Here is a 13,901-nt window from a genome sequence, read left to right as displayed (position 1 = left end):
AAAGGACTGACCATTATTTGCCAGAGAAACTGTATCTATTGCATATTTTGTGCACATTTCTTTTTATTTTGTGGAGTTTTTACTCTGTCTTTTGATACCCTATTTTCCCCTTCTGTGGTTTTTAGCAGTCAGCTTAGGTTTGAAAACGACTTTACCAGTCAGTTCAGTGTGCCATCAGTGGTGGTCGCTGTCGTTACTGGTTACTGCTAATGGCATCTAATTCTGAGAAACTGGTGAGGAGCAGAGGATAGTTATGTTTATTTTCATACGATATTATCCAGCTAGTTTTCACAAGAATATATATTTACATTAACGTGTTATATGCAATATTAATAAAAACACAATGTGGAAAGTTCAAAGGTTTTTTTTTAATGTTTCTAAATAACCCTAGAATCTGTTTTGAAATCAGTCATATTTTATCATTTCAACACTTTCCAACTTACTTACTAAAATCTAACAGTTTTTTTTTTTTTTAACTGCTTGGAATGGAAAACGTTTTTCCCAGTAGTTTTTGGCTCTAGACCTCAGATACTTAGAGGTTCACCATACGTGAGAGATATTCAGATCAGTCCCCAGTTCATATTTAACTCATATTTTCAAAACTGACATAACACAGTGTATGAAAACATCTCTTTGAGAAAATGTTGAGTGCCCTTTGGGAATGCCAGGAACATTTTCACGAAAAGAGATGGATCCTTAAGGAGGTTGAGCTAAGGCTCAAACTCTACCACTTATTTTTTTCCTGTTTAGATCGTGTAGGAAAATATAGATCTTGTAGATAAATAAATTTAGATCTTGTAGATAAATATACATATCTTTGTGAATCATAAAATGCTTAGGAACAGTGACAAGCATGATGGATTGGAGCAATGGGGGAGAGACGGTATGGGAATTCAAGCCAAGGTGGTTATACGTCAGTTCAGTTTCTCAGTCATGTCTGACTCTTTGCAATACCCTGGACTGCACCACACCAGGATTCCCTGTCTATCACCATCTCCTGGAGTTTGCTCAAACTCATGTCCATCAAGTCGGTGATGCGATCCAATCAGCTCATGCTCTGTCATCCCCTCTTCCTCCTGCCTTCAGTCTTTCCCAGCATCAGGGTCTTATTTAAAAAGTCAGTTTTCACTATAAAAGCAGTGCTAAGAGGAAAGTTCATAGCACGACAGGCATACCTCAAGAAACAAGAAAAAAGTCAAATAAATAACCTAACTCTACACCTAAAGCAACTAGAAAAGGAAGAATTGGAGAACCCCAGAGTTAGTAGAAGGAAAGAAATCTTAAAAATTAGGGCAGAAATAAATGCAAAAGAAACAAAAGAGACATCAAGAAGCAAAGAGAGAAAAATCAAGTCAATAAAATTAGAAATGAAAATGGAGAGATCACAACAGACAACACAGAAATACAAAGGATCATAAGAGACTACTATCAGCAATTATATCCCAATAAAATGGACAATGTGGAAGAAATGGACAAATTCTTAGAAAAGTACAACTTTCCAAAACTGAACCAGGAAGAAATAGAAAATCTTAACAGACCCATCACAAGCACAGAAATTGAAACTGTAATCAGAAATCTTCCAGCAAACAAAAGCCCAGGTCCAGACGGCTTCACAGCGGAATTCTACCAAAAATTTCGAGAAGAGCTAACACCTGTCCTACTGAAACTCTTTCAGAAAATTGCAGAGGAAGGTAAACTTCCAAACTCATTCTATGAGGCCACCATCACCGTAATACCAAAACCTGACAAAGATACTACAAAAAAGGAAAACTACAGGCCAATATCACTGATGAACATAGATGCAAAAATCCTCAATAAAATTCTAGCAATCAGAATCCAACAACACATTAAAAAGATCATACACCATGACCAAGTGGGCTTTATCCCAGGGATGCAAGGATTCTTCAATATCCGCAAATCAATCAATGTAATTCACCACATTAACAAATTGAAAAATAAAAGCCATATGATTATCTCAATAGATGCAGAGAAGGCCTTTGACAAAATTCAACATCCATTTATGATAAAAACTCTCCAGAAAGCAGGAATAGAAGGAACATACCTTAACATAATAAAAGCTATATATGACAAACCCACAGCAGACATTATCCTCAATGGTGAAAAATTGAAAGCATTTCCCCTAAAGTCAGGAACAAGACAAGGGTGCCCACTTTCACCGCTACTATTCAACATAGTTCTGGAAGTTTTGGCCACAGCAATCAGAGCAGAGAAAGAAAGAAAAGGAATCCAAATTGGGAAAGAAGAAGTAAAACTCTCATTGTTTGCACATGACATGATCCTCTACATAGAAAACCCTAAAGACTCCACCAGAAAATTACTAGAGCTAATCAATGAATATAGTAAAGTTGCAGGATATAAAATCAACACACAGAAATCCCTTCCATTCCTATACACTAATAATGAGAAAGCAGAAAAAGAAATTAAGGAAACAATTCCATTCACCATTGCAACAAAAAGAATAAAATACTTAGGAATATATCTACCTAAAGAAACTAAAGACCTATATATAGAAAACTATAAAACACTGATGAAAGAAATCAAAGAGGACGCTAATAGATGGAGAAATATGCCTTGTTCATGGATCGGAAGAATCAATATAGTGAAAATGAGTATACTAACCAAAGCAATTTACAAATTCAATGCAATCCCTATCAAGCTACCAGCGATATTTTTCACAGAACTAGAACAATAATTTCAAGATTTGTATGGAAATACAAAAAACTTCGAATAGCCAAAGCAATCTTGAGAAAGAAGAATGGAACTGGAGGAATCAACTTGCCTGACTTCAGGCTCTACTACAAAGCCACAGTCATCAAGACAGTATGGTACTGGCACAAAGACAGAAATATAGATCAATGGAACAAAATAGAAAGCCCAGAGATAAATCCACACACATATGGACACCTTATCTTTGACAAAGGAGGCAAGAATATACAATGGAGGAAAGACAATCTCTTTAACAAGTGGTGCTGGGAAAACTGGTCAACCACTTGTAAAAGAATGAAACTAGATCACTTTCTAACACCACACATGAAAATAAACTCAAAATGGATTAAAGATCTAAATGTAAGACCAGAAACTATAAAACTCCTAGAGGAGAATATAGGCAAAACACTCTCTGACATAAATCACAGCAGGATCCTCTATGATCCACCTCCCAGAATTCTGGAAATAAAAGCAAAAATAAACAAATGGGATCTAATTAAAATTAAAAGCTTCTGCACAACAAAGGAAAATATAAGCAAGGTGAAAAGACAGCCTTCTGAATGGGAGAAAATAATAGCAAATGAAGCAACTGACAAACAACTAATCTCAGAAATATACAAGCAACTTATGCAGCTCAATTCCAGAAAAATAAACAACCCAATCAAAAAATGGGCCAAAGAACTAAATAGACATTTCTCCAAAGAAGACATACGGATGGCTAACAAACACATGAGAAGATGCTCAACATCACTTATTATTAGCGAAATGCAAATCAAAACCACAATGAGGTACCACTTCACACCAGTCAGAATGTCTGCGATCCAAAAATCTGCAAGTAATAAATGCTGGAGAGGGTGTGGAGAAAAGGGAACCCTCCTACACTGTTGGTGGGAATGCAAACTAGTACAGCCACTATGGAGAACAGTGTGGAGATTCCTTAAAAAATTGCAAATAGAACTGCCTTATGACCCAGCAATCCCACTGCTGGGCATACACACCAAGGAAACCAGAATTGAAAGAGACACATGTACCCCAATGTTCATCGCAGCACTGTTTATAATAGCCAGGACATGGAAACAACCTAGATGTCCATCAGCAGATGAATGGATAAGAAAGCTGTGGTACATATACACAATGGAGTAATACTCAGCCGTTGAAAAGAATACATTTGAATCAGTTCTGATGAGATGGATGAAACTGGAGCCGATTATACAGAGTGAAGTAAGCCAGAAAGAAAAACACCAATACGGTATACTAACACATATATATGGAATTTAGAAAGATGGCAATGATGACCCTGTAATCAAGACAGCAAAAAAGACACAGATGTGTATAGCGGACTTCTGGACTCAGAGGGAGAGGGAGACGGTGGGATGATTTGGGAGAATGGCATTGAAACATGTATACTATCATGTAAGAATCGAATCACCAGTCTATGTCTGATGCAGGATACAGCATGCTTGGGACTGGTGCACGGGGATGACCCAGAGGAATGTTATGGGGAGGGAGGTGGGAGGGGGGTTCGTGTTTGGGATCGCATATACACCCGTGGTGGATTCATGTCAATGTATGGCAAAACCAATACAGTATTGTAAAGTAAAATAAAGTTAAAATAAAATTTTAAAAATAAATAAATAACTAAAAAAGTCAGTTTTTCACATCAGGTGGCCAGAGTATTGGAGCATCAGCATTAGTCCTTCCAATGAATATTCAGGACTCATTTCATTTAGGGTGGACAGATTGGATCTCTTTGGTGTCCAAGGGACTCTCAAGACTCTCCTCCAACACCACAGTTCAAAAGCATCAGTTCTTAGGCACTCAGCTTTCTTTATGGTCCAACTCTCACATCTGTACATGACTACTGGAAAAACCATAGCTTTGACTGGATGGATGTTTGTCAGCAAAGTAATGTCTCTGCTTTTTAGTATTCTGTCTAGGTTTGTCATAGCTTTTCTTCAAAGGAGCAAGCGTCTTTTAATTTCATGGCTGCAGTCACCATCTGCAGTGATTTTGAAGCCTAAGAAAATAAGTCTGTCACTGTTTCCATTGTTTCTCCATCTATTTGACATGAAGTCATGGGACTGGATGCCATGATCTTAGTCTTTTGAATGCTGAGTTTCAAGCCAGCTTTTTCATTCTCCTCTTTCATTTTCATCAAGAGGTCTTTCGTTCCTATTCACTTTCTGCCATAAGAGTGGTGTCATCTACATATCTGAGGTTACTGATATTTCTCCCAGCAATCTTGATTCCAGCTTGTGCTTCATCCAGCCCAGGATTTCTCATGATATACTCTGCATAGAAGTTAAATAAGCAGGGTGACAATATACAGCCTTGACGTCCTCCTTTTCCTATTTGGAACCAGTCTATTGTTCCATGTCCAGTTCTAACTGTTGCTTCTTGACCTGCATACAGATTTCTCAGGAAGCAGATAAGGTGGTCTGGTATTCCCATCTCTTGAAGAATTTTCCACTTTGTTGTGATCCACACAGTCAAAGGCTTTGGCATAGTCAAGAAACAGATGTTTTTCTGGAACTCTCTTGCCTTTGTATGATCCAGTGGATGTTTGCAATTTGATTTCTGGTTCCTCTGTGTTTTCTAAATCTAGTGTGAACATCTGGAAGTTCACGGTTCACATACTGTTGAACCCTTGCTTGGAGAATTTTGAGCATTACTTTGCTATGTGTGAGATGAGTGCAGTTGTGTGGTAGTTTGAACATTCTTTGGCATTGCCTTTCTTAGGGCAGTGCCTTTCATTGGAATGAAAACTGACCTTTTCCAGTCCTGTGGCCCCTGCTGATTATCTGAAAAACTAGTAATCTCAAGTTTTAGAAAGAACTGTTGGGAGAGGAGAGGAGGCTAACATTTGGAGCACATATTGTCTTCCAGGAATATAACAGAAGCTTTCCATTTTACTTAAAAGCCCCACAATGGCATCCACTGGCTCAGTGGTAGAGAATCCTCCTGCCAATGTTGGAGACACAGGTTCAGTCCCTGTCAGGAAGATCCCTAGAGGAGGAAATGGCAACCCATTCCAGTGTTCTTGCTTGGCAAATTTCATTGATGGAGGATCCTGGTGGGCTACAGTCCTTGGGCTTGCAAAGAGTTGGACACAACTGAGTGACTGAGCACACACACCCACAGTGATCCATCCCCAACGTATAATTGAGGAAACTGAGAATTGGATGAAGTACTGAACTGATGTGCTAACTCTAATCATGGTTTGTTTGACTCTAAAGGCCATGTTTTTTATATCATGGTATGAAACAACAGAATGGGAAAGACGAGAGATCTCTTCAAGAAAATTAGAGATACCAAGGGAACATTTCATCCAAAGATGGGCTCGATAAAGGATAGAAATGGTATGGACCTAACAGAAGCAGAAGATATTAAGAAGAGGTGGCAAGAATGCACAGAAGAACTGTACAAAAAAGAGCTTCACGACCCAGATAATTGTGATGGTGTGATCACTCACCTAGAGCCAGACATCCTGGAATGTGAAGTCAAGTGGGCCTTAGAAAGCATCACTATGAACAAAGCTAGTGGAGGTGATGGCATTCCAGTTGAGCTATTTCAAATCCTGAACGATGATGCTCTGAAAATGCTGCACTCAATATGCCAGCAAATTTGGAAAACTCAGCAGTGGCCACAGGACTGGAAAAGGTCAGTTTTCATTCCAATCCCAAAGAAAAGCAATGCCAAAGAATGCTCAAACTACCGCACAATTGCACTCATCTCACACACTAGTAAAGTAATGCTCAAAATTCTCCAAGCCAGGCTTCAGCAATACGTGAACCATGAACTTCCAGATGTTCAAGCTGGTTTTAGAAAAGGCAGAGGAACCAGAGATCAAATTGCCAACATCCACTGGATCATGGAAAAAGCAAGAGAGTTCCAGAAAAACATCTCTTTCTGCTTTATTGACTATGCCAAAGCCTTTGACTGTGGATCACAATAAACTAGAAAATTCTGAAAGAGATGGGAGTACCAGACCACCTGACCTGCCTCTTGAGAAACCTATATGCAGATCAGGAAGCAATAGTTAGAACTGGACATGGAACAACAGACTGGTTCCAAATAGGAAAAGGAGTACGTCAAGGCTGTATATTGTCCCTCTGCTTATTTAACTTATATGCAGAGTACATCATGAGAAACACTGGGCTGGAAGAAGCACAAGCTGGAATCAGGATTGCCGAGAGAAATATCAATAACCTCAGATATGCAGATGACACTACCCTTATGGCAGAAAGTGAAGAGGAACAAGCCTCTTGATGAAAGTGAAAGAGGAGAGTGAAAAAGTTGGCTTAAAGCTCAACATTCAGAAAACAAAGATCATGGCATCTGGTCCCATCACTTCATGGCAAATAGATGGGGAAACAGTGGCTGACTTTATTTTTGGGGGCTCCAAAATCACAGCCGACGGTGATTGCAGCCATGAAATTAAAAGACCCTTACCCCTTGGAAGGAAAGTTATGACCAACCTAGATAGCATATTCAAAAGCAGAGACATTACTTTGTCAACAAAGGTCCGTCTAGTCAAGGCTATGGTTTTTCCAGTGGTCATGTATGGACGTGAGAGTTGGACTGTGAAGAAAGCTGAGTGCCGAAGAATTGATACTTTTGAACTGTGGTTTTGGAGAAGACTCTTGAGAGTCCCTTGGATTACAAGGAGATCCAACCAGTCCATTCTAAAGGAGATCAGTCCTGGGTGTTCATTGGAAGGACTGATGCTAAAGCTGAAACTCCAGTACTTTAGCCACCTCATGTGAAGAGTTGACTCCTTGGAAAAGACTCTGATGCTGGGAAGGATTAGGGGTGAGAGGAAAAAGGGATGATAGAGGATGAGATGGCTGGATGGCATTATCAGCTCGATGGACGTGAGTTTGAGTGAACTCCGGGAGATGGTGATGGACAGGGAGGCCTGGCATGCTTCGGTCCATGGGGTTGCAAAGAGTCGGACACGACTGAGCGACTGAACTGAACTGAACTGAACTGATGGTACCTGTCAGTTGTGAATCTAATAATGTTGGTTACAGGTAGATAGCAATTGTATTAATGAGGTTGCTGTGCTGTGCTTAGTCACCCAGTTGTGTCTGACTGTTTGCAACCCCATGGACTGTAGCCCGACAGGTTTCTCTGCTTGGGGATTTTCCAGGCAAGAATACCGGGGTGGGTTGCCATGCCCTCCTCCAGGGATTGAACCCAGGTCTCTTGCATTGCAGGTGGGTTCTTTACCATCTGAGCCACCAATGGAGCAAGTCTAAGCTATGAAGTGTGTGGCTTTTTTCTATCCATTCCCCTATAGAATACTGTCAACCATAATTATTAAGGTACCAGCCATTTATTCTTTGTAAAGACATTTCTTAAATGTGGCTTTTTTGCCATGTGAAAGATTAATAAGGCTTTGAAGAATAAGAAGCAGCGAGTCATGTTTTTGGGGCATCCCTTCTCTGCTCTGTCAGGCAGAACATTAAAAAGAAATAACCAAAAAGACTTAACTCGATTCATAAATTTAAAAGGAAAAAGTCTCTGTCAGTCAGAAAATAAAACCACACAAGACACAGGGAGCACAGACAGGGCTGGGGCCAGTCCTCTTGTTGGGATATCAGGAACTGAGAGTGTTCAGAGCATAGAGAGATGCGTGAAGCAGGCCCGATGGGGAAAGGCGCGGTGCAGCTGACCAGCCGTGGCCTAGGGCAGAAGCAGGACTGCCCCCGTACCAGTCACAGATTTCACAAAGCAGTGTACAGACCAGGTTATTTTAACCACAAAGCAATACAATTAGATCCCAATAATCAAAAGTTCCCTTCAAAAAACATATGGCTTGCCCCACCAACTATTAAAACATACAGATTATAATTAAAACTGTGGTACCTAATAAGAAATTAGTTGAATGAAATACTAGTCAGTTATTTTTAAAAGAAAATGGGAGAAAAAACTCTAATACTACTTTGGCGTAGTCTCCAGGATATTATTATCAAAAAGGCAGAGTGAAGTTAAGTATTAAGAATCTGCTCCAATGTGCTGTACAGCGCCCTGCCATATCTGCGTCTGCTTAGGTTTTTAAATGGGGGCAGGGCGGTGGTGGGTGGTAAGTAAAGCAAGTGTATAGAATTCAAAAGCACAGTGTCACAGTGAACCAGTATTTGAGTTGGTGGCTCAGTCACATGAAGAAGAATTGTTTCAGGTAACCCTAAAGCTGATTTGGCTGGATATACTTAATGAAATATCTTAAGGACAAAAAAAAAAAAAAAGACAATTCAAACCTTTTAATTATCATTTTGTTCATCATAACTCTAATATTCAGTCATAATGTTATTTTGAAATAATTGTTTATGTATAAAAGGATAATATATATTAATGTGGTTAGAACCAAGTTTTTCAGCATTAGGCAGGAAATAGTTATAAAATCTAAGAACCTAAGCAAAACTCCCATATAATACCTATTGAGGTTATTTACAGATGAAAGGCTATGTTATTTGCTTGAAAGTAATTGAGGGAAAAGTCAGAACAGATGTCAAACAAAATTGGTTATGTGTTGATCATTGGGAAGCTGGGTGATGGCTACATGAGGATTCATAATATATTTTTTTTCTGCTTCTCTGTGGCAGTTATTTTTCAAAATTTTAAATACATGCTTAAGAGTATAAAACTGTACTCCTAAATAACTCATGAGTTAAATGGAAATCAAAATAGAAATTACAGATATTTGAAATAGAACAATCATGAATTATATGTACGATTTCAAATGTGTGACATGCCAGAAAAGCAGTCCTTAAAGGTAAATTTATTGACTTAAATGTTCTAAGAAAAGATTTGACTAAGTGAGTTCAACAGAAGAAGTTGGAAAAAGAGCCCTGGCAGTCCAGTGGGTTACGACCCCATGCTTCCAAAGCAAGAGGCGTGGGTTCAATCTCTGGTCAGGGCATTGAACTAAGATCCCACATGCCATCTGCCATGGCCGAATTTTTGAAAAAGTTAGAAGAAGAAATATAGGAAAAATAGAGGGGAAAGTAAGAACAAAAATGTTATCACTTTCTATTAATAGCTCAGCAGCTTGAATTGAACTAAGGCATTCTCAGAGAAGATTGGTCTGTAATTTTCCTTTTTTCTAATATCCTTGGTTTCAAATCAATGTTATACTGCCACATAGAAGAGTTGGTAGTCTATGGGGAAATTGGTAGGATTTCTGCATTGCCATATCTTTTATAAAGTTACATTTCTGCCTCAGTGCATAATGAACGAACTTGGAATCATTTCAGTGTTGTTTCCCCGCACAGATTTTATGCCAGGCTGCTGGTCTAGGCACTAAGAATATATGCGCGGTTGGGATTCTGTCCCCGCTCCTGAGGCACTTGTTTGAGAGAAGATGTGTGTGCTCAGTCGCTTCAGTCGTGTCCAACTGCTTGCGACCCTGTGGACTGTAGCCCGCCAGGCTTCCGTCCATGGGATTCTCCAGACAAGAATACTGGAGTGGGTTGCCGTTCCCTCCTCCAGGGCATCTTCCTGACCCAGGGACTGAACCCATGTCTCTTAGGTCTCCTGCATTGGCAGGAGGGTTCTTTGCCACTGGTGCCACCTGGGAAGAGAAGATATAAATTTGTAAATAAAAAATTACAGTCAGGTGAGAAATGTCAGTAGACAAAGTCCCAAGGCAGTGCCCTGAAAGAGGTTTGTTCAGGTGGCCTCCAAGAGCTGTACCTGTGGTCCAACAGAGGACATGTGAAGATCATCACAAGGAGTTTGCTTCGTGGCCAGGGTCTAGTAAGTCATGAGCACCACCAGTGAATCATTTCAGATTTTGGTAGCAAGGTTGACGAGAGAGAGCCATCTATGATTTTTCTTTGTTTTAGTGTCTTCGTAAGGTATTAGGGATATGCTGGTCACAAAAGCGTGAAGTTTCCTTCTTTGCTGTTCTCTGCAAAAGGTTGTAAAAGATTAGTGTCATTTCTTCAAGTGTCATATGTATTAAACAGTGACCTGAAATGTCACCTTAAAAAGTTGAATAGATGTCTGAAAAGGTAATATATCATTCTTATTGCCATTTTCATGTAATAAAACTTGCATGTGCTTACTGAGGCTAACACAATCCATAGTTTGATCAGTGTTTTATCAGTGACAGAAATTCGCTATTATAAGAATCCAATCTAATTGTCAAATGGTGTATTACAGGCTCAACTCAAAAAATAACTGACTACCTTGGCTGTGTGGGGGATTCGGTGGTGTTGAATGAGACCAATCTGTGCCGTCTAGATGTAGGCTTTATTTGGAGCATGCATCTAACCTACTTGATTTGTTAGTTAACATTGTATTTAAAGATTAATAATGAACTTTACTGCTTAGATTGCTTTCTCTTAGTTACTTTGAGGGATTTATTTTTAATTGGATATATATTTTATAATAAGCGGTGCATTCACATTATTCAAAGTTGAAAAGTTATCAAAAATGTCTCTCTTGAACGTCAGTTCTTTAGTCACCCAGTTCCCCAGCTACAGAGCCAGCAGGTGTTGATTGCTTCTTAGCTGTCCTTCGATTTAGATTCTCTGGATATGCATGTAATATATCAGTACAGCCCTCCTCTGCCTGTTCCTGTTCTGTACTATGCCTTTACCTTTGTGTGCCTTAGACTACTCCGCGCCATTGCCTGTTAGAGCTGCTGCTTGTTTCTTTCGTTTTAAGGCTGCATACTACACTAATGACAAGCATGTCTGTAATAATAATAAACTGATGTACCCTTTGTACTATTGGTGGGTTTTTAGGTTATTTCTGGTCTTACTACAGAAGAGGCTATGTTGAATATCCCCATCATGCTTGTGAATAACAAAATATCCTTTTTCTTGGCTAGTTTTTTAGAACAGATCTTCTGTTTCCTTGCAGCCATGAACCAGAGAATCAGTCAAAGTGCTCCAGTGAAACAGCCACCCCCGCTGGCCCCCCAGAGCCCACAGGGAGGAGTCCTGGGTGGTGGCAGTTCCAACCAGCAGCAACAGATGCGGCTGCAGCAGTTGCAGATGGAGAAAGAAAGACTGCGACTGAAGCAGCAAGAACTGCTTCGGCAGGTGAGGCCCCAGGTTAGAGACCAGCCTTCCACTCTTGGGGCTTTGTTTTCCTACGTGAAGCTGGGTGTGTTTCATTTTGGCATTTGTTGGTTACAGAGGAATGTTGTTTCTCTAAAACTAGAGTGACACAGAAACATTCTGTCCAGCTCTGTCCTTGTCTTAGTTTCTCTGCTGGCCTCTGAGCACGTGGGCTGTCACTTGTAAACCTGTGTCACACAGAGGCGTTTGGGCCATGTTCACTGCAGTCAAGCAGAAGGCAAAGGAAGCAAGGGTGCTTTTCCTCAAATATACAGGCATACCTCGGAGATATTGCCCATCAGTTCCAGACCACCACAGTAAAGCAAGTGTTACAGGAAAGTGAATCACATGAATTTTGGGGTTTGCTGGTGCATATAGAAGTTAATGTTTATACCATACTATAGTCTTAACTGTGTAATAGCGTTATGTCTTAACAGTGTACATTTTTAAAAAGTACTTAATTTTTAAATACTTAACTGCTGAAAAAAATGCTAGCCATCATCTGAGCTTTCAGTGAGTCATCTTTTTGCAATAGTAACATCACAGATCACTGTTATAAATAAAATAATAATGAAAAAGGCCCAAATATTGTGAGAATTACCAAAATATGACACCAAGGCGTGAAGTGAGCAGTTGCTTTTAGAAAAATGGCTCTGATAGACTTGCTAGTCGCAGGGTTGCCACAAACGTTTGATGTGTTTTTTTTAAAAAGATGCAGTGTCTGTGAAGTGCAATAAAACGAGGTATGTCTGTACAGGGAATTGCAGACTATTTAATATCTGAAGATTTCACTAAGGAAGAAACTCTGGAACATCACTTGGGGAGAAACATCTTTTACTTTAAACAAATTACTTGTCTAGGAGAATATACCAGTATGATACCTCTCAAATGACAGCTTTGTTTCACTATTGCTGAATCTAAGATGTGTTTTATTTAAAATGTAACACAGGCTATCCCAAGTTTAGAAGATCCCCAAGTGCCCTAAAATTACCTGCTTGTGGTTGTTTTTTCACGTTGGGAAGGGCAGGTTCTAACATTAGAGAGCTGGAAACCTTTAGGGCCATTTCTGTCGGTTTTCTTTCAGAAATACTGGTTTTTCTGTGCCATAAGAATACAGTCCCTCATCTCAAATTTCAGAGTGACAAAATCTAAAGTTTAGATGTTGGGTATGATCTTAGTATATTTTAAAATTTTTATGTAAATATTTTGGGTAATAAAAACACAATGTGATTTTGAAAGTGTACAAAAGGTGTAAGTGAAAATAAAATCTCCTTTTCCCATTTCTCTAGTTCTGTTTTCTGGATGTAAATAGCTAACCATTTCTTATACTTCCCCTCACCCCCGCCCCAGACATTCTCTTTATTTACAAACATGAAATACAAGTGTCTCTACTATTGCCCGGCCCTAAATCAGAGCATACTAAGAACAGGCATTAAAAATACCATTATAGGCTACATTTTTGTTGCCAGGATGTAGACATTTGAACAAGGTACTGTTTTCTTCATGAGGGTTATATTTTGATAGTGTCACTTGAGTGTTAATGGAAATAGATGAACTTGATACAGTGATTGAACTCTGATTTGAGGTTTGAAGAACTGGTACCCAAGAATTAAACTGAGCCATGAGGACTCCAGGCCGCCACACTTGTAAACTGAGCTGACAATAACCTGCCACTATAATCTGGTGTGGTTGGCCCCAAAAGAAGAGGGATAATGCCAGGATATGGTGTCATGAAGTGGTCTTGAAAGAAGTATTTCCTCATCTGCCTTTAAGAAAGTAGAAAAAGGAAGCCCATTAACAAGTTCACTATACCTCTGACAGACTTTTAACATATTACTATAAAAGAAAGATATTTTTCATTTAAATAAAACTTTATCACCGGAACAAGGTAGCACCATCGAGAATATAATTATATAGCTATTGGAAGAAATAAAGTAATTTCAGGGTACGTTTTACGCAGCCTGTTGTCATTGCTTGCTTTTCATTTTGTCGTTACTGAGTACTAGATGGTGTAAGTGAATAAAATTTCACATGTGAATTGAAGACCATCAAAACCAAGAGACCTTATTAATGAGAAAGATTAAAATCCGTCATTTTGTT

General features: G+C 39.3%; 1 protein-coding gene across 4 annotated transcripts in view; it reads left to right on the top strand.

The window, feature by feature from the left end:
- Positions 1 to 13,901, top strand: part of YAP1 (Yes1 associated transcriptional regulator) — a 138,932-nt gene that overhangs the window by 104,846 nt on the left and 20,185 nt on the right. For 2 of the 4 annotated variants that reach the window (XM_052652416.1, XM_052652414.1), the window contains exon 5: positions 11,602 to 11,783. In XM_052652416.1, coding sequence (XP_052508376.1) covers positions 11,602 to 11,783 — 182 coding nt within the window. Of the gene's footprint in view, positions 1 to 11,601; positions 11,796 to 13,901 lie in introns of all 4 variants that reach the window. The other 2 variants (XM_052652415.1, XM_052652413.1) reach the window with 1 other exon arrangement.

The sequence above is a fragment of the Budorcas taxicolor genome, chromosome 15, assembly GCF_023091745.1.
Source record: "Budorcas taxicolor isolate Tak-1 chromosome 15, Takin1.1, whole genome shotgun sequence".
NCBI classification, from domain to species: Eukaryota; Metazoa; Chordata; class Mammalia; order Artiodactyla; family Bovidae; genus Budorcas; species Budorcas taxicolor.
Note: the sequence above shows the minus strand (reverse complement) of the source record. Positions and strands in the feature narration are given on the sequence as shown.